At 34.1% G+C, this 20,774-nt stretch overlaps 1 protein-coding gene across 2 annotated transcripts in view; it reads right to left on the bottom strand.

Annotated features, from left to right (window-relative positions):
• SLAIN2 (SLAIN motif family member 2) overlaps window positions 1–20,774 on the bottom strand; it is a 58,542-nt gene that overhangs the window by 26,259 nt on the left and 11,509 nt on the right. For both annotated transcript variants that reach the window (XM_081132733.1, XM_081132734.1), the window contains exons 2-6: window positions 18,786–18,934; window positions 15,080–15,244; window positions 13,092–13,253; window positions 9,503–9,862; window positions 8,731–8,868 (exon numbers count right to left, since the gene is read on the bottom strand). In XM_081132733.1, the coding sequence (XP_080988859.1) occupies window positions 8,731–8,868; window positions 9,503–9,862; window positions 13,092–13,253; window positions 15,080–15,244; window positions 18,786–18,934 (974 nt within the window). The remainder of the gene's footprint in view (window positions 1–8,730; window positions 8,869–9,502; window positions 9,863–13,091; window positions 13,254–15,079; window positions 15,245–18,785; window positions 18,935–20,774) is intronic.

The raw sequence follows: 20,774 nt of genomic DNA, 5'->3' as shown, positions 1-20,774 counted from the left end.
GTACAAAGTGCATACTTTCAGAAATAGTTTCTTATAGATGAGAAAATCTATGATATGTAAACCAATCAAAATATCAAAGAGAAAACAAACCACCAGCAAACATGCTACAGATGCAAAGAATAGAAAGCTAATTAAGTAAAAGTGATGAACACAAGCACACAGTAGAGAATAAAATAAATGTAGTATTTGTTCAAGGCAAAAAAAAAAAAAAAAAAAAAGCAGACTTTGGCAAAGCGGTTCTTGTTAGATGAACTGAACTAACACGAAACAGTAACCCCCATACTCAAAAAGGAGAAGAAAACTCAGAACCAGGCAGGTCCTCAAGGGAGTCACAATCTAGTGCCTTTCATATGTTCAACATCATCTTGCTGTAGAAAACAACTAATTTGTACTTCAGACTTTGTGTAGCAAAATATCTGGGCTGTGCAATATGCATATGGGGTGGGAAGGATATGTGTGTGTGTGTGTGTGATGACTGAGGGGTTTGGAGGAGTCAGAGCATCTGCTTTTTAAAGTGATCAATGAGGAGTCTAAACTTTCTTCAAAACTCCTTATCTACTAATGCAATAAATCTCACAAAATTGGCATGAAAGCAGCAGCCAGAGGCATCCACAGTTAAGGCTCAGTATGGTTCCACTGAGCTGATGAGTCCCACACCTACCAGTGCAGGCACCTATTTAAGCGGCTTTAAAATTTCACTCAATGGAGTCCGACTTTCAAGTTGATTGAGTGAAATTTTAAATATATATCTTGGGAGGAGGGCGGGGAGGGAGAAAGAGAGAGGGAGGGAGGGAGGGAAGGGGAGAGAGAGAAAGAGAAAAATCTGGCCAGAGTATAAATAATCATTGGGTTGAGGAAGGGAAACTTGATATATCATCAAAGAGAATTAAGAATTTCTCTTTTGCTCTATTGCTTAACCCTATCAACGCTTTCTGATAGTAAACATTTTTAAAAAGGGACAAATGTATTTGATTTCAAATTTTACAGCACTCCACATTACTGTAGCAAAATAGTATTTTACACCAACTTAAATATTGCCAGGCAGAGTAGCAAAAAGTTCTCCAACCCCAGCCCTGGCTGGTGTCAGAGCATGGTCCCGTGCACTGAAAGGTCTTGGGTTCCATTCTGGTCAGGGCACATACTCAGGCTGCAGGTTCGATCCCTGGTCAGGGCATGAACCAGAGGCAATCAACTGATGTTCCTCTCTCACACTGATGGCTCTCTGTTTCCCTCTCCCCCTCTCTCTCTACAATAAATGAAAAACATATCCTTGGGTGAGGATTAAAAAAAATTCTATAACCCCCCAAAATCAATTTCATAATACATTACCTCATTTATCCCACAGAAATACAGGATGCTATCATCACTGAATATTCTTCATGTACATATTTATTCATACATGCTTTCAACCATTTACATTTTCATTCATTTGTTCATTCTTTCAAATAATTATCTACTTTATTCCTGATACTATTTTAGGTACAATGAATTCAGTAGCTAACTACAGAAAAAGTTCCTACTTTCACAGAACTAACATTCTAGGAAAGGAGAAACAGATAATAAACAAAAAGTAAAATAGTTGCTATGGAGAAAATTAAGTAGGAAAGGGGGACAGGAAGTAGGAGACTTAAGTTGCATTTACAAATAGGATGATCAGGAAAGATTTCCCTAAGATGACATTTGTGCAAAGATCTGAAGGAAGAGAGGAAGTGAGTCGTATAGGTACCTGGGGAAAGCATTCTAGACAGAAGGAAAAGCAATGGTAAAGGACCTGAGAGTAGGAGTGCCCTTAGTATACTGGAAGAATAGAAATTAGGCCACTGTGACTGCGGTGGAGTAAATGAGGAGAAAAGGTAACCAACTATATGTATGCTGGCAACCCACAATATCTATTAACTATTAAAAAATTTTAAACGAGGGCTTAATATCAAACATCTTTAATCCACAGTTTTGGAAAGGTTCTATTTAAAATAAATAATTACGAAGTTCCAACATCTTATTTATCCCTCAAGTTTCTAGGGTGATGTCACAATGGCATCTATACACAAGTGAAAACTGTCCGATGGTAACTTGAAAAATCAGACTGCAAATAGAATCAGGCAATATACTCTAAATTTGCCTGATAAAGATGGAATAAAATGAACAACTTTCATAGGATACCACATAGTCACATGTTATCCAAAAAAAGAACAAAAACTAAATTTTTATCTGAATTATCAATCAGTTTTCTAAACACAAAATCATTTTTAAATGACAAAATGTAATAGTTAAACTGAAAGTCTCCAAATCTTTCTAATAAAATTCAGTGTGTTAGTTGCTTTAAAATACTTATGTTTTCCCTTTTTCCTCTTTTAATATTTATGTAATTTCAAATTAGCAAGACCCCACTGTGAGAAGCAAGATGGCACATTATTCTCTCATGCTATATTATGTAGGCTAATGTTTTCCTCTACAAACCAACTCCAAAAACCTCTGTATTTCTGTTAAGCATATAACACCATTTTCCAAGTCATTCTAGCTCAAAACTATCTTTAAATTCCTTTTATTCACCCCTGTAGTTCTCTACATCCCCTCCCTTATATCCCCATTGTCTCCTAAATACCTAATTCAGACAGTCATCACCCTATTTTTGGACTAGAACAGTGTCTCTTTTGGTTGTCCCTACATCCAATCCTTTCACTTCACTCATGTACATCAAAGGAAGGGTGGTAAAAATGCTGCCTTCCACCACACCACTCCCAAGTGCAGGCAATAAGTGGGTATGCTGTCTGTAAGAAAATTCAGGAATAAAAATAAAACCAGCTTTTTTTTTTTTTACCATGATGTCCCAGCAATAATAATGTCAGTGATAAAATGCTCCTCCCTAAAGAAAATAATTTGTTGGCCTAAGTTATAAACAATTGCTACAGTATGCTTCAGTTTTAACAACATATGTAGCTTTAAATTAGCACATTTTAATATTTATCCTTTAATAAGCAATGTATTTCATATGAAAGGTAATTAGGAGAACTCCCAGTTATACAGTCTCCCCTGATACAAGTGGGGCCAGCTACACCTTTCTTTCAAGAGTAAGCTCATAGCAATTTGAAATCATGCCTACTTCAGAAGAGTATGTGTCTAACCCCTGTGGTACAATAATATATTCCTATATTTAAACAGATTAGAAATAAACAATGATGGTACAATGATTATAAAATCAATGAAACAGAATGCAAGTTAGTCCAATTCTGTCATTATATATGACTTTGAATATGTATTTAATTTTTTAACTGTGAAGATATTTAAAAATCATTAGACTTGATTTCCAAAGGAACAAAGACATAAAAGTATCACAATTTCTGGAATTTAGTGTAAAATGGGATTTTATGAATCTCTGCCAAACTTATCCTTATGTTGAAGATTTTCCCTATTTGTATAGCAGTTACTTCATAAACACATACACACACGAATCTTTCAGAATTAAAAACTGAAGACTGTTCTTCAATCAATATTAATGAAGATAAGTTGATAAATCTTGGTATAGTGTGTACTGAGCCTAAATATGCAAAGAAAATCAATTCTGAAGAAATTACTGACAAATTTTAGAAGCCAAAGCTGTAATATTTATTACTGTGATCAACCAATATGTAAACATACTTTTCCTTTTAAAAAATATTTTGTTGATTTTATTATCTATTTTATTGAGTTACAAAATAGAAAGTGTGATAGAAGAATATTTTCATTGTCTGCATTTTTCTTAGCCTTTATTATTATTAAAATGTTTTTATTGATTTTAGAGAGAGAGAGGAAGGGAGAAAGAAAGAGAGAGAGAAAGAAACATCAATTGGTTGCCTGCCTCTCCTACACACCTCAACCAGAGACCGAACCCAGAACCTGGGCATGTGCCCCCACCAGGAATCAAACTGGTGGCCTTTCAGTGTACTAGATGACACTCCACCAACTTAGCCACACCAGCCAGGGCCCTAGCCTTTATTATTTCATTTTTTACAATTCATCCAGATCTTATTACCGCCTGAACCACTGCCTTTATTCAAATCATTTTTTGCCCAGATTATGCAATAGCTTTCTAAAGTCTTTCAACTTTAATTCATTCTCTACATTGCTACCAAACTGAGATTTCTAAGAAATAAACTTGATTAAAAGCCTATCATTGTTCCTCACACTTATAGGATAAAACTAAACTTCTTAATATGAAATTTAAAAACTCCCACAATCTGTCCCTTACCTACATCTCTCATCCTTAAGACGGCATTACTGATCTCACTGTTGGGAAAACTGCACCTCTTTTCTTCATGTGGTGACTCATAAAATCCTCTTAAACTGGCTGAGATTACCTTTCAAAATCTTTCCTGAAAACCTCTTCACATTGCTGAGAATCATGCCTCCCTGTTCCCATAGAAGTTCCTGCCTATCACTCCCTATTGAAGGGCTTGGCCATCTCATTCACATCTAATATTCTGAGTGCTTAGAACATAACATACACCCAAAATAAGTATCTGATGAATAATTAAGAAACACAAAAGTGACTGACAACTACATAAACTAAGCATTCAAGATGCTCTATAATCGAGGTCTAATCCAGTGGTTCTCAAACTTGAATATGCCCCAGAATCAGCTGAGAGACACTTCTGAAAAAGTAGAGATTCTGGTCCCCATTCCATATGTATTCAATCAAAATTTCCTGAAGAGCCAGAAAAACTACATTTATAAAATTGCTTCGAGATTAGATAATTGACCCAACATCACTGCACTACTTATGCTTAAATAAAAGTTCTACAATATTTCATCCATTCTTATATTAACCCGTTACACAAATTTATCATAGCGTATTTATTTCAATTTATGTTTTACAGTTTATAAAATTCAAGTATAACCATCTAGTGTTTTGGTTCCAAGTGAAATCTGGATGAAAATTCCTTCCCCATGGGCCTCTGGCTACGGGGTAAAGCTGACTGACAACTGATCCTATCTACCTTTTCTCTGGGGGTGTACTCTCTACTCTATAAAAAAATATTCTTCAATTTGGCTACATGTAAGCCATGGATAAGCATTACACTGAATGAGCTTGCTCTTTTTTAGCAATTCATAAAGAATCATACTCATTTGCAGTTAGGTCAGCATGATGTAATCCCAACAATGAGTAGGAGGAAATCAGGAGACTCAGGGAGGAGGGAGTAATTTGACTTGGTTTTGCCACTTTTCTAGTTATATGATGTTATACATACAATTTATATGGATCTCTGCTCCCTCTCTATAAAAATAAAAAACGGGTTATGTTCAACTGAGATAATACTTGTGAAAGTAACATTTTAAAATACTAACCAAAGTTTGAGTATTATTACTTTTTTTAAATCACCAGATTGTCTTAGATTTTTCTCCCTTCTCTTCCCCTATTTCTAAACAAATAATTCCTACATTTTTCTGAAAACTAAACTTTCTACTAACTCATGCTCTAGCTGTCTTACAAAGCAGGGCACTAGTCTTTTGAAAAAACTCTGTCCCTGACAAACATTCCTTCCTTTAGCTGGAGAAACTGAGAAAATAACATGTAACCGTGACTTCTGCAATGCTCTGGTTTTCTTAAACTTTTTAAGTTATTCACATCTTCCAAATATAAAAGTCAAAAATTAGTAATAGCCATAAAAATGAAAATATATAAGAACTCTCATAATATTCATATTTGAATGCCAGTACCCACAATAATGCAGCCACAGCAAATAAGCATATAAAACTAGTGATTGGCAGAGTAACAAGGCAAAAGAAGTGGTCCCTTAAGTGGAAATAACAGCAACCTTGCAAAGTTAGGTTCATGCAGATCAGCAAGTAAGAACCAAAGCTTTACCACTTAAGAGCTGAAAAACAAATACTTAAAAGAAAACAAAATGCAACATCTGTTACACTAACTATACAAAAATTAAAAAATACTAATTCATGTATAAAGTGTATGAAACTTGCTATTATATTTGTATATAATTATTTATCAAAATAAAAAGACTATTATAAAAACAGTATATAACACATACACACTAATAGAAAGAACACTTATATATATACATTTTTAGGTGTCAAGGATATATGTAAAATTTTAAGAAATATAGATAACATTTTGCTTCATAATATATTAACTTTAAATAAGAAACTTTAAATATTTTTATAAAATAAACTTTAAGTTTTAAATTTGCTAATATTCTAGATTTTCTACTTTCCAAATACATTTTTGTGAATAGTGCTATTCTACACTAAAATGTTTGTGACACTTCAGTTACAAATAAGCTTCACTACAGCTATAAATATAAACAAGTATATGCAATTTTAAAAAAAGGATGGTACCCTACTTCTGCCTGTAAATTATTCAAATATTGAAACACACCATTATGAAACTGCATACATATTTAAACACTTAAAAGTAAATTAGTGATTAGAATCTTATTATGCATCCCTATATATTTTCCTTAATTATCAACTTTGGGGAAGAGAATGAAAACTAATTCACCTACAGAAAATTCAGTGGTAATCCTATCACTAGAGATGGTGAATAATTATTATTAAGTTTAAGATATGGTTAACATATTTCTCTATTAACATTTTTATCCTAGTTATCAACCTTTCCTTTTTTCTTCTATTCTTGTGAAGAATTATTTTTCATTTCTATACAGCTTTGCGCCATTAGAGTAGTTCAAACAAGGAGCATGTATGAGGATAAGGGAACAACTGTGAGTAAAGAGTTGGTACTGACAGGGCAATAAGGTAAAGAAGATGTAGATGCAGCTGGATTTACCACAGAGCTGGGAAGTTGTTTGGAGATGTATTGTGTAAAGTTTTAAGAAACTCCAAACTTAACAATTCAAAGTATAAAAGCACCTTTGAAAGCCAAGTACACATGACGTTTTGGATTATTTGTGCCTACAGTATAAAAGTGTAGCTTACAATATACATTAGTTTTACTACTTAATCTTCTTAATAATATAAAAAAATTTTCTTTTCTGTTGTATTAACACTGGATTGCTTTTTGTTTCAGGCAAGTATATACCAAGAGGGGGAAAAACCCAGAAACAGGATTTCTCAAGTGTCAAATTAACTTAACTTGCAGGTTTGGAGGCACAAAGCCTATCACCAGTGTAGGGAAAAAAAGAGTTCAAACTGTACCTTTACTTTCATTTTTAAAGTTTCTGTGAATCCCTATTTTCTTTACCATTTCATGAGTGTCATAATGGCATTCCTACACAGTTCACAAGATCTAGAATACTAAGTTTAGAATTTAATTTGGTACAAAAAACATGTTTTTGCATATAACCAGCCAAATAAATGAAGTATACAAATCTCTGGATAACAATTTTCCACACTGCCTTACATTTTAGAGTTTATCTTAGAAAAAAAAAGAAAAACATTTCTGGATAATTTTTATGCCTTAGCACTAAACCATGGATGTAACAACTCTCTATGTTGACCCTTGATCAGGGTAAACATGGGTTTGAATCCTAAGTTGCCATCTATAAGCTGGTAAAATCATACATAAATTATTTAAGCTTCAACTTCCTAATTTGTACAAATGTGTTAATACTTGTAACCAATTCAAAGAACTAGTCTGAGAATTAAATAGGATTATGCATGTAGAGTACAATACAATGAGAAATTCCATAATATAAGTAATATCATATGCACTTGGTAAATAGAGAAAATTTATCAATATTTTCACAAAAGTCATTTGGGTTCAAATGTATTTTTTCCTGGACTGTTGATTTTTGAGCTACCAAGCAACATCAGCTAACACAAAGTACACAGTCAGCTAAACATGACAGAACAAAGGAAGAGTGCAAGAGAACTAAAAAAGAATTGAATGCTTTCTAAGTTGTATTACTAAATAAGCAAGTTACAAGCAAATAGAGTCAATAACCTCATGTTTGTATCTTATTCCTCAAGGCTTTGAGGAAATGAGGGAACATATCACAGCAAACACTGACAATAATAAGCTACAAAAGAACTGAATGAGTCAGGACTGATATGAGCTGTGGGATATAAGGCATAAATAGTGAGCATTTCATAAAAATAATTGTGATAGTTTAAAATTGGCTTGACTACTATCCTAGTTTTTGCAAAGTGTTTCATTCTTTTTTAATCACCTGTACAGTAAAGTACATGGTGCCCATCTACTTCATCACTTCTTGGTTCAGCGTGGCTACTCTTTCTTAGTTCTTTCTGGACGATTCTTTTTGATCTTTGTTTATGTTGCATATGTCTCCTTAATTCAATAGTCTCAACCCTTCCTTTCCAACAAGTCACCTACAACTATTTTTAAAAATGAAGTTCTATTATTTGTAGAGTATTTATTAAGAATTTGAATGGTTTTAAGTGTGCTAGTATTTTTATAGGATCATTACTGTTTTTATTAATGCTTTAGTAAGAAAGCTGCTTGGGTTTTAAGTGGTCTGTTCCAAGACTACTGTTCCCCGCAAACCCTGTCATTTTTAATGTGCAGTATTGTAGAATGTGAGGTTTTAAGAAATATATATATTTACATATTAAGTAGCTAGACTTTGCTTATTTTAAAATTTGGAGAGACCAGAGTTTCATACAGATATGAGTATTGATATAATTGGATGTCTTACAGGGACAACTTTTAAACTTTAATATAGCTATGATTATAACAAGTAATAATCACTACACTTTACTAAATAGTTTAGTACAACTATTCAGCACAAAATTAATATCTATAACATTAAAGATACTTACTAGCTGAAGCCTGAGGTTGCATACGAGGTATCCCTCCATTTGGCACTTGAAAATTTGAGTCACTTCTGCTGCTTTTCACTGAGTCAACTTGTGTATTAGATGTTCGGGACAGGTTTGGAAGACTGCGTCTTAGTTTTTCTATGACAACAGAATTTTAATTAAAAATAAAAACCATTTTTTCAGATGGAAAAAGAAAATATTAACCAGCATTCATAAGTCAAATTATTTAAGCATTCTGTATATTTTAGAAGAGCTAAGAGGAAGTACACATCTTATAATACACAACTCAACCCAGATCCTATAAATGAGTAGAATATGAGAAGCTTTAAAAAGAACTATAAATTATTCATTTAAATAAAAAGCTACATACAGATCATTTCATGAAAACAAAGCAAAACTACACAAATAAAATTAAATTCACTTTCTCCTTTATTTTTGTATTGATTCACTTTTTTTTTTTTTTTTTAATATATCTTTATTGATTTCAGAGAGAGGAAAGGAGAGCGAGAGATAGAAACATCAATGATGAGAAAGTCATAGATCGAGCCCACAACCCGGGCATGTGCCCTGACCGGGAATCGAACCCCGATCACCTGGATCCTAGGTTGATGCTCAACTGCTGAGCCACGCCCGGCTGGGCTTGATTCACTATTAATAAAATGATAAACTAAATTCTTGATCTACTTATCTGAAATACAAAACCCTGGAAAAAACTGTTATATTCACACTGAAATATGAAGGACAATTTTTTTTCTAACAATATTCTGATTACCTTCATTTTTCACATTGCTTGTCTGTAAATCCGTGGGATGGCCTTGAAGTGAAAGGCGAGGTTGCTGTAAGCGGCTAATCATAGGCTGTGGGGACACTCTACTATATTCTATTCCCCGAGCAGGAGATCGTGAACGAGGTGAATTTCTGGGTGACTGCTTAGGTGATGGTCGAGGTGAATTGCGTGGTGATGGTGAAAACCTGTTAACAGCAGGGTATACTGCATGATGCATACTGTCATCTTCGTCATCTAAACTTTGTGCATCAAGTTCCTGATCACTAAAAGTACCCCGTCTTGTAGAATTGCAAGATGAACCAGAACTGCGCCGAGATGTGGTGGCTGCATATTCTTGCCGGAGACCTGACGATAATGAACGTGTAATTTTATTTCTTTAGTTATATATTTAAACATTCAAATATTTTTAAGGTTTAAAAGCAAAAGATTATCACTGAGAAATTTAAATAGGGTATAAAGTGTAAAGGAAAACACTCCACTTGAATCATCTTAGACGTCCTCCCATATAAGGATGCATAAACCACATCTAAAAGGTATTTTTAAACTGAGTGAAGTTTTATAAACCTTTGTCCAATTTCAACATTTCTTCTTGAATCTGAAATGTATATTACAAGTAGAACCACAAATTTAAAAATATTTCTACTCCTAAAAACAGTAACCCAAACTTGAGATTAACATTAAAGGAATAGTAAGGGAAAATTCTCTCTCCCCTCCCCGCTTCCTGTCTCTCTAAAAATCAATTAAAAAAATCTTAAAAAAAACCACCCCAAAAACACAGTGAGTGTTTTTAGTGAACACTAAATCTTTGTGTTAATCTTATTCAAGATGATAAAGGAAACTTCTACCACACCTTTAGGAATTCAGTATTTGGGCATAAATGAAATTTCAATTGCTTCATAACCTAAGAGACTTCAATTAAAAAAGCTTAAATTCTAAGCCATGAAGTAAAAATTTTCAAAGGAGTCCCCTTTGTATCTTGATACCCTCAGAAACAGCCAAGCAAACTTAGCCCTTCAAACAGTACAAAAACTTCTAGAATAAAAACAATTGTCAATACATACTGAATGAGAAAAAATTCAAATTCAAAAGAATTTAGATAATATCTTGAGCAAGTTCTGCTGACTATTAACCAGTCTAGTCTAAAAGATATTAGAGTAGTATTCAAACTTTTAAGTAATATATTCATACAGTAGTCCCTCCTTATCCACAGTTTCACTTTTTGAGGCTTCAGTTATTTGTGGTCAACCATGGCCTGAAAATATTAAATGGAAAATTCCACAAATAAACGAGTCACAAGTTTTAAGTTGCATGCAGTTCGAAGTAGTGTGATAAAATATCACTCCATCCCACACCAGTCCTGCCTGGGATGTGAATCACTGTATTTGTTACCATATACAGTATATATGTTGTATATACAGTACAATAAGATACTTTGAGAGAGACCACATTCACATAACTTTTATTACAGTATATTGATATAATTGTTCTATTTTAGTAGTAGTTATTGTTGTTAATCTCTTACTGTGCCTAATTTATAAATTAAACTTTATCATAGGTATGTATAAATCAAAAACATAGCATATATACGGTACCAGGCATCCACTGGAAGTCTTGAAAAGTATCTCCCACTAAAAGGGGGGGACTACTGCACAAAGAAAGTGCTATCAATATGGTCCTCTAAAGTGGTGAGTGAGAAGCACACCAGCGCATCTATATGACTACAGACTCCCAGTGTCCACCTAGCCCTTCAGTCAGGTTTGGGGACCACTATAGTAACCAACAAATTACTTAGTGTCTTATAATAGCAAACATGGCACTAAAGTTACCTAACAAAAGACAACAGACCACTGAAAAGAGCTCTGTTTTAGAAAAGAAAAATCCAGATCCTAACACAGGCCCTCCACTAACAACGGGACCCTAAGGAAGTCACAATCACTATAGGACTGTGTGTCTCTCATTGTAAAAATGAGGGGGCTTAACCAGGCAATCTGTAATTCTACATTTCTACTGCCAAAAACCTGGAGAAACAATGTTGTGGAAAGGACAATCATTCTGAAAAGGAAAATCATTCTCTTAAAAAATACACTGGTGTTTTCAAGGAGGAATAACACACATATTTAGTATCTTTTTTAATTTAGCAGAAAAATAAATATTTGTACATGTAGACAGCTTAAAAAGGATTATAAAAGCAAGGCTAAAATTTCTATTATTTGTTACCAAAGCACAACATGAAAGCTATAGCAAGTAGTTGGTTGCGTTTCTAACAAAATCCTGGGGTCTAAAAAGTCAGGGTTCAAAGAAGAATTGGTGAGTTTACTGTAAGTTACAGTTACGCAGCATTCCTTACTCTCCTTTCACGTCCATGACCATAACTAGCCCCTCGCTAGCTGACAATACCATAGTGTCAGTGAGGTGTTATACAAAATTGCAGAAGAAGGGAGAGCCATGTTACTAGTTTCTAGTGCTAAAGAGAAATAAAGCAGCATCAAGTCTTCCTATCTTTCTAAGGGAAGCTGTGTGAAAATGGGAAATGAATCAGAATAAGAAACATTCTAGTTTCCTAATAAATGTTATAACTTAATAAAACTTACTACATATTTACATAAAAGGGTCTAAAACCAAGTTTTTGAACTAAATTACAGCAGTGTTCCATTACCCTCAGCCCACTGCCACTGTGAAATTTGTGCTTCAAAGGAACTTTTTATAATAAAGGCTAAAGGGATCACTTTAGAGAGACTGCTTATTGCACAGTTAAGTCCATGGCATCTACAATAAAATGTACAGGGAAAAATAATATTACAACTACACCTTACATTCAGATGAGACTCAGAGCTTCTATGAACCCTTGAAATAGTATGAAAAACTCTACTTATATACATTTTGGAATGACAGGGGACATAATTTTTATTGGATTTTCAAAGGTGTCTGTGACCTTTGCAGGGACCACTTTGCAAAGCAATTTCACATGCGTCATTTAATTTCAAGTCACAATTCCAAAGTTCTCATGAAGCTTTTTTTTATGTTCTATACCATACATTCTAAGGGAGGTGGTATTTGTTCCAAGGGAGTAAAAATTGCTTCGTGGGTGTGAAAAAAATCTTAGTTACTGTAATAGATCATGTCCCTTACAGTATATAAAGAGACATAGAGTATATCTGTGATATTAAAATTTCATGGAGGGGGAGGGGAGAAAAAATATCTAAAAAGGCACCTTAGAGGGGCAACAATGAAGAAAAGGTTGAGAAACACTGGTCTACACTAAGAAAACCCAGAGTAAGAGAGTAATAACTACACTAGTGAGTTCCAGTGCAGAGTAACATGCAGGATACGATTACCAGTCATAAAAGCAGAGCAAAACCTGCCTGTCTTTGCCCTCACATAGCAAACTGCTCTACATAAAATGGACTCTGAAAACAAGTTAAAGAACAAACAAGTCCATATGTTGAATAAGCCTCTAAAATTTCAACATTTCTACTCTTACTACACTACTATTCTACAACACTTTAAGACATATTTAATGCGCACAAAATTATGTTGTATGAAAGAACTCAACTTTAACAATTAAAATACTTACTTTCTTCCTGCATCCGAGCTAGAATCTGCACATCAGTTACATCATTTAGCTTATAATTGGATCCAATTGAATCTTCATCTAATTCTGAAGCACTTAGTTCACTGTCTATTGAGGATTGAGGACTGAGTGGAGGATTTCTGTCTGATGAACTTTTCAAATTACCTTAAAAAAAAATTCAAACTCTGGTGAAACAAAAATTAAACATCTGTTGCAATTAAATTGATATTATATCTTTTGATTCAGTTCATTACTATTCTGCCTTTTGTTTATAAAATCTCCAAATATTGAAATAAAAAATTGACTTTATTAAGAATAAAGAGGAAGCTCTGACTTTGGATGGTGGGCACACAGTACAATAGACAGGTCTTATAACACAGAAAACCACACCTGAAACCTATATGATCATACTAACCAATGTCACCCCAATAAAGTTCATAAAAGAAGGAAAAAAATGAATAAAGAGGGCTATGAAAAATCCTAAATACATTATGGCATAAGCATATAAACACATTTTCATTTAACTATAACTTAGTTATCCTCTTATAAAACAGATAATGCTCTCAACGTAGTTCATTTTCAATACTGCCGTTAGAGGACTTTAACTTTTACAAGATAGCCAATGATATTGCTCTATAAATAGATGAATATGATGCAGTGTTTTCTCCTTCCAAATTCACAGTCATTAGCAAACACTATCATCTTTTCCCCTGAATAAAAGCATCTATTTTTCCTAAACCAGAATACTATAATTTGAGGAAAACTAGGATTCCTTAGAAAGTTAGAAACAAACCAAAAAAAGAACACTAGCTCATTTCTCCTGCATTATGCCATGTTTACAAAATTCCTTTGCCAAACTAGAAATGGTGATCCGAGGAGTTCTCTGAAATTTAGTAGTGAAGCACAAAAATGGGATGAAGAAAACAACTAGTTAAAAACAAGTATTTTGCCGTTCTAAACCAAAAGGGGGAAGGAGACAGGGCAGAGGAATAAAGGACACATGTCCCAAAGCCTAATAACTTGTTCCTAAGGAGATGCTTTCATCAGGCCACCTTCTTGTGGGGAATAACAAAGTCACGGCAATGCCACTACTATTTCTAATACGAATTCATCTGAAGAGCATGTTTCCAGAAGGCGTCACTATAAGGGAAGCCTTCCAACATGAAGGCACACAAGAACAGGAATATGAAATAATGTTTATATTATTAAGAAGAGCATTATGCATAGGATATGGAAGGCCAGGCTCAAATAGTGCCTGAATAAAATCCTTTCTATTAAACAAATATAGCAGATTAAACTTTTTAGTAATGGGTGAAATACGTAGCAAGTAACAACCTATGTACAAAGCAAATAGCAAGGTCAATAAAGTCATCAGACTAGGGAGGACTCAGGTAAAAAATGTGAGATGGTTAACAATACTTTAACTTTTAAGGAAGTTATAATAATTAGCTGTAACAATAGTGGCAATAAGAGTAACTGAATGAGTGAATTTTAACAAACAGTAAGCTACAAAGTAACACTTCAGTCACAGAAAGGAACATTCTTTCCCCAATTTACAGCAACCTATCCCTCCCATGTCATTTAGGGCTCCAAACACTCTTTCAGCACACTCACATATAGCCTTATACTATTATTTAAGTGTAATATCAATATTAAAATCCTATTCAAAATTTTTAACTTGGTAGCTTTTTATAAGCAGGCTATGTAATAAGCACCTATTGGTTAAAGCAATCAAGCTTGGGACCCTATTTAATGAAGCCCAATTTAAAAACTTTTAAGTACATGCTAAAGAAAATTTCATGGATGTAAACTGGCTTATCTGTATCCCTGTGTATAGATCTGGTGCCAAGTAGCTCCTCAATGATATTTTCTCTAGTCAGTTAAAAGTTTCATAAATAAAAGAACTTGAATTACTGATGAATAAGGTATTTTCTCAGGTAGGGCAGTAAGTCAAACCCATTCTTTAAGCACTCCATTTCATTTCTCCTTACCTGAATTTCCAGGAAGTACTAGCTGTTTGACTACAGGAGGTCGCACTGGGGTTGAGGATGGAGAATTGAAACCACTGCTGTACGGGCTACTTGCATTTGGACTATAAGGATTTGAGTAACTCATGGAGTTGAAAGGATTATTATATAAATTCTGCCTCTTCAGAGCTGCATTAATGAGAAAGGGGAAATCAAATTTAATAGCTGAGAAAAAGTTAACATTTTAATACAAATTTTTTCCTATTGGAAATAAATCATCATCTATCTCAATTTCAATACAGAAACATACTTTTTAAAATTTTTTTTAAAAATTGATTTGAGAGAGAGAGAAAGGGAGAGGGAGAGGGCCAGAGATAGAAACATCAATGATGAGAGTCATTGATGGGCTTCTCCTGCATGCCTCCTACTAGGGATCGAGCCCGAAACCCAGGCATGAGGCCTGACTGGGAATCGAATTGTGATCTCCTGGTTCATAGGCTGACACTCAACCACTGAGCCACGCCAGCTGGGCCAGAAACATTCTTATAGTAGCAGGGGAAAATATATCCTATTAATAATCCCAACAAAATATTTTCATTACCTTAAATTGTGTTATGCAAGTAAAAGAGGAGCCACATCAAACCACAAAATAATATCATAGGAAGAATATCTCCTAAACAAATCACTAGCCACTAAATGAATGTACTCTTATCTTATTGGAAAGTTTATTCCAACTGTATCAACCTCAAATGGCCTTTGAAAATAAAATGAATGTAAAAGCATATTTGTATTTTCTCATTTTTTGATAACTGTATTGCATTAAAAACAACTATAAAATAATATGCAATAATGAGCTTTAAAAATAGCCTTTTCAAAGTTTGGATTGGGGGGGAAGCAATAATAACTAGGTTAAGGTCAAACATTCGAGAATTCTCTTAAAAAAAAAAAAGTCCCCCCCTTGCACTTTTTTCAGTATTCAAGAATATTTATGCCAAAAAAAGAGAGAAAATTGTGCTATGCATATAAAATAGAAACAGTATAAAAATAGGGCTAAGCTATCAAGTGCAATTATATACAAGAAAAATTAATACTTAAAATAGTACTTTCTTCTACCCTATTTCCCTATTCTAAAATCCACAGTTTATTCAATATTTCTGACCATCAGCAAAGCAGTGTAGAAATAGACAAATGTGACATGGCGCTCTTTCTCAAGACGCTTACAGAGACAAGTAGTGTAGGCAGAAAAAAACAATGATTTTAAGACAAAATGAAATGGGTATTATCATAAAGGTACAAAGGTTTGTGGAAATTATGAGATAAGAGTAAGTTATCACAATTGTGAGAAACTAAAAATTGTAAGGCTTTTTGGAAGGAGGGACACTGCTGCAGTATTGAGAAGATGAATAATTTGATACGCTACTGAAAGTGGCGAAAGAATGTGCTTTCATCTGTGTTTATGACATGAACAGAAGCAGTGTCTTGAAAATGCACAGTATGTTCAGGGAGTAAGAGTGAGTAATCTAGAAAGGTAAAACACATGGTGAGGGACAAAATAGGAAAATCCAGCTGGGGCCAGGTCATGGGAGGCCTGGAACACTATGCTCAGGAGTCTGAACTTTATTCAGTAGCAATGATAATGCCATCAGTGATTTTGGAGTAAAAGTGATATGATCCAATCAGTTTGGTGGGGGGGAAATGAATGGAAATTTTGATGTTGAATAGATTAGACTGAATTAGGCAGTATAGGTGACCAAAAAAAAAAGACATTATAAATTGGAAAGGATTACTAAAGGGAAAAAAATAAGATGACTGAAGTTACTGGTTTAAATACTGGCAGAGTAGTGCTTTTGGGAGGAACATGTTTTCTGTTTAGTTTTTCTGTTTTGTTGGATAGTGTAAAAAGTTGAACAGAGTAGTTTTACACATAATTCACTGAGACAAACACCTCATTTTATACCTATTTAGTATGTAGTATGTAGCATGATCTTTGAAATATCACCCTGAGCAGAAATGGGGCTGTTAACTTCTTCCTATCTCTTTACTCCTCAATCTCCTTTGAAGCTCATTTTCTTTTGCTTCACTATTTATTTAATCACCAGCATTTCATGTCCTCAGCCCACTTATCTTCTCACTCTATACCATGTTCCTTCCCCTGGGAAATCTTGTTCATACTCATGATGTTAGTTATTATTATATACCCCAAACTCCTCATCATTTATACGTCCAGTCCTAAGTTTTCCTGAGCTTCAGTCCCATATACGCTGCCCATTCAGTCTCCCCTGTGGGTATGGAAAATGTGCCCCAGAGCCAATATGTCCAAATCCAAACTCACAATTTTCCCACTAAAATCTCATTCTCTTCCTGGGGCCCCTATCTCCAAATAATAACAACATTCCTCCTGTCACATGGATGGAAACCCAAAAATCACTGTTGATACTTTCTTTTCCCCTATTTCCTCATATCTGGCTCATTCCTGTTTACTTCCACATTTTTTCACTTTCACTAACACTCTTTCACACACACTACCCAGCTATCATCATCAATCCCTCTCAAGAACATCCTACATTCACTTTTGGCCTTGTCTAGTCTACCCTCCATAGTATAGCTAAACAAGACTATCAAAATGTAAATCTTGTTTTCTCACCCACACACACCACACCCTTAAATAAAACCCTATGATACCTTCCCATTGTTTCTGAATAAAGTCCAAAATCTTTAACGTAGTCTGTCTATAAGGCCTTGCAGAACCTGGCTCCTACATATCTTTCTGGCCTTATCTCACATAGCTTCCTTCCTACAGCCACCCGGCTTGTTCCAGTTCCTCGTGTATGCCATGCTCCCTCCCACATACCCACACAGGCCTCCGCTACCTGGAACACCCTACACCCTCTTTCCCCTTTCCCCCAGCACACTTAAATCTTTCCAAATCTTTAGGATTCAGGTTAAATATCACTTCCTGAGGTAAAATTCCTATTTCTCAAAGCACTATATACCACTCCTTTATTACAGATCACCAGTTAAAATAATTATTTCTATTTACATTTCCCCTGCTAGATAAGCTCTATGAATGTACACACAATGTTAGTTTTTCCTCATCATGTATCCTCCACCCTTTCCCCAAAGCCTGATACATAAAAGGCTCTCAATAAATATTAATTGAATATACGCATGAAGGAATAAGATTTGAATATAGATGATACTGAATATCATATGAATGGATGAAATCATCAAAACAACCTTACAAGGTTCTTTATCCTTATGAGAAAACTGTTAAATAACATGCAGAGTCACACAGTAACTAAGTGCTAGAGTGAAAACAAGGTCTTTTTTGTTCTCAACTTGCATCTTTCTATCCCATCAGAATTTCCGCAAAGGTGGTAAGATAATTTCAGATGATACCAGACAAACATTTTTAAAATGATGATTTGCTTTAACTTGTATTAGGAAAAAAACCTACCATATAAAAGCCAATATTTCTTGAATGTTATTCTTTAGAATGGTGCTAAATAAAAATAAGATTGAAAAAAGTGAAATAAATAATAGAGCAAGGTTATGTGCATATGGCAGAAACTCATGATGACGTACACACACAATAAGATTTGAAAAATACTACAAAGAATTGTCTTCCCAAGAACATACTTCAACATATATCTGAGCATGTTTTGTTTTTTTGGTTATTTTTATTAAAGAAAGCAAAGAGATGAATTTACAAGTAAAATTATAGACATACCTGACATAGTTTGATCAAGTTTGTGGATAAGAGATTTTTTAGCACATTCAACATCAGGACTTGGGTAATCCAAAACTTGCCTGCACCAAACTAATGGGCTAACTGATTTCTGCATTGGTGTAAGTTTTTTCTTTGGTGATGAATACAGCCTAGAAGAGAAACAAAACCAAAACAAAAGGGTAACATTCATTATTAAGCACAAGGTTAAACCACAGGGATCCTTTTGGATAGATTTAAATGGAGGAGGGGAGTAAAAATAATGAACTATGTTTAAAATCACCCACATTTACTTTGTGCGCAGGAAGAAAACGACACTATAACCATCAATATAAACCCAAATCTCAACTATTAAATGAACCCAAATGAGGCTAACTGTCCAGTCCAAAAATGTCTTATTTTTCTCTTTTACTCTCTTTACAAAAACTACGAGGAAACATCTATCTTTAAAATAGTTTATTCTGTTTTCATTAGTATTTAATTAAATCCCTAATATAACCATATCATTAAGTCTTGTCTAGGAGGCAGAATGGAGGAGAGAAATACCTTGCCTTCCACTTCCCAGCTCCCTTCCTACCACAAACCACACAGAAATCTACCATTAGTAATTCATTCCTTTTAGTTAAGCAGTATCCAGTCTGTAGCCCTTTTTTCTAACAATATGTCAGAGAAAAGCAACCCTTTAAGTCTTTAATAACTTAGTATGAATCAATTTATGAAATTACGCCAATCTAAGGAAAGAAGGGATGGTATTTTATATGCCCCTGGGTAAGGTCTGCAAAAAGAAAGGAGAGCAGAAGAGAGGGGTGGGGTGTACTTAAATTTCCTACTTCATAATTTTTCCTCAGATTAGTCCCTATTATGTCAATTGATATTCATTTATTTCAAATGTGACTCCTTGTAAAAAATGCGAAGTTACTTGAATTTTAACTAGAGTGGTTTTTAAATTATAACACTTTAAGTTGATTTATGAAGTAAACAAAATTATGCTTTGATATATCTATATCTTTGAATGTCTCAAATAAGGCAAGGAGTTAATAATTTCACATTTTACATTAATGAAGTCAGGGGAATAAAATGAAGTGTATTCTGGGATAAACATCTCTCTACAGTACCAGGATTGACAACATACTTTCTAATGGCAGTGTGTACGTTTCCATCCCTTTGCTCTTCTTCACTCTCTATAACTTAGGTCTGCCACTCACCTCAATTATTTAACTAGAAACAAGACCATCAAGACTAACGGAAAATGATCATTTCTCTAGTCCACAATCCATATTCACTTGGAAAAAAAAAAAATGAGATAGAATCCCGATTTATCAAGTAACTTATTAGCAATTCAAAATGAAAATGAAATCAATGGGGTTCATTCTATTTCCAACTTAAATACTGCAAATGTCTTAAATATCTACCTCAGCATCCTGGCTTTCATTGTGGTAATTATCACATACTGATATTCTATGTTAGCAACTATTCAGCAAGCAGAGTCTACAGACGAATGAGACACATTCATAAAACCACTATGATATTATCATCACTCTTTCAGTATGTATCTTTTCCCTGCACTACTGGATTCACACAATTTACCCACATGAGTCACATGTACTTAGTATGTTCCTCTACTATGAGCTATAAAACTCATTCTAAAAAGTACAACTAACATGAGTGAGCCTCAAAAAAACATGCTCCGTGAAAGAAGCCAGACACAAAAGAACATATATTGCATGAACCCATTTATAAGAAATATCTAGAAAAGGGCATGGAGTAGAAAGTTGTTGCCTAGGGCTGGAGGTAGGAATGGGGATGAGGTTTCTTCTTAGGAATGTTCTAAAAATTACATGGTAGTAATAATTGTGGTAAGTGTCATGACTGTTAATACACCAAATTCACTGAATTATACAATGACTTTTATGGTACATAAATTACACAGATATGGGTGAATTTTATAGTATGTAAATTATATCTTGATAAAGCTGTTTACGAAAAAGCTGT

This window comes from Miniopterus schreibersii (genome assembly GCF_964146895.1).
Source record: "Miniopterus schreibersii genome assembly, chromosome: 1".
Lineage (NCBI taxonomy): Eukaryota > Metazoa > Chordata > Mammalia > Chiroptera > Miniopteridae > Miniopterus > Miniopterus schreibersii.
This window is presented reverse-complemented; position numbering and strand designations above follow the sequence as displayed.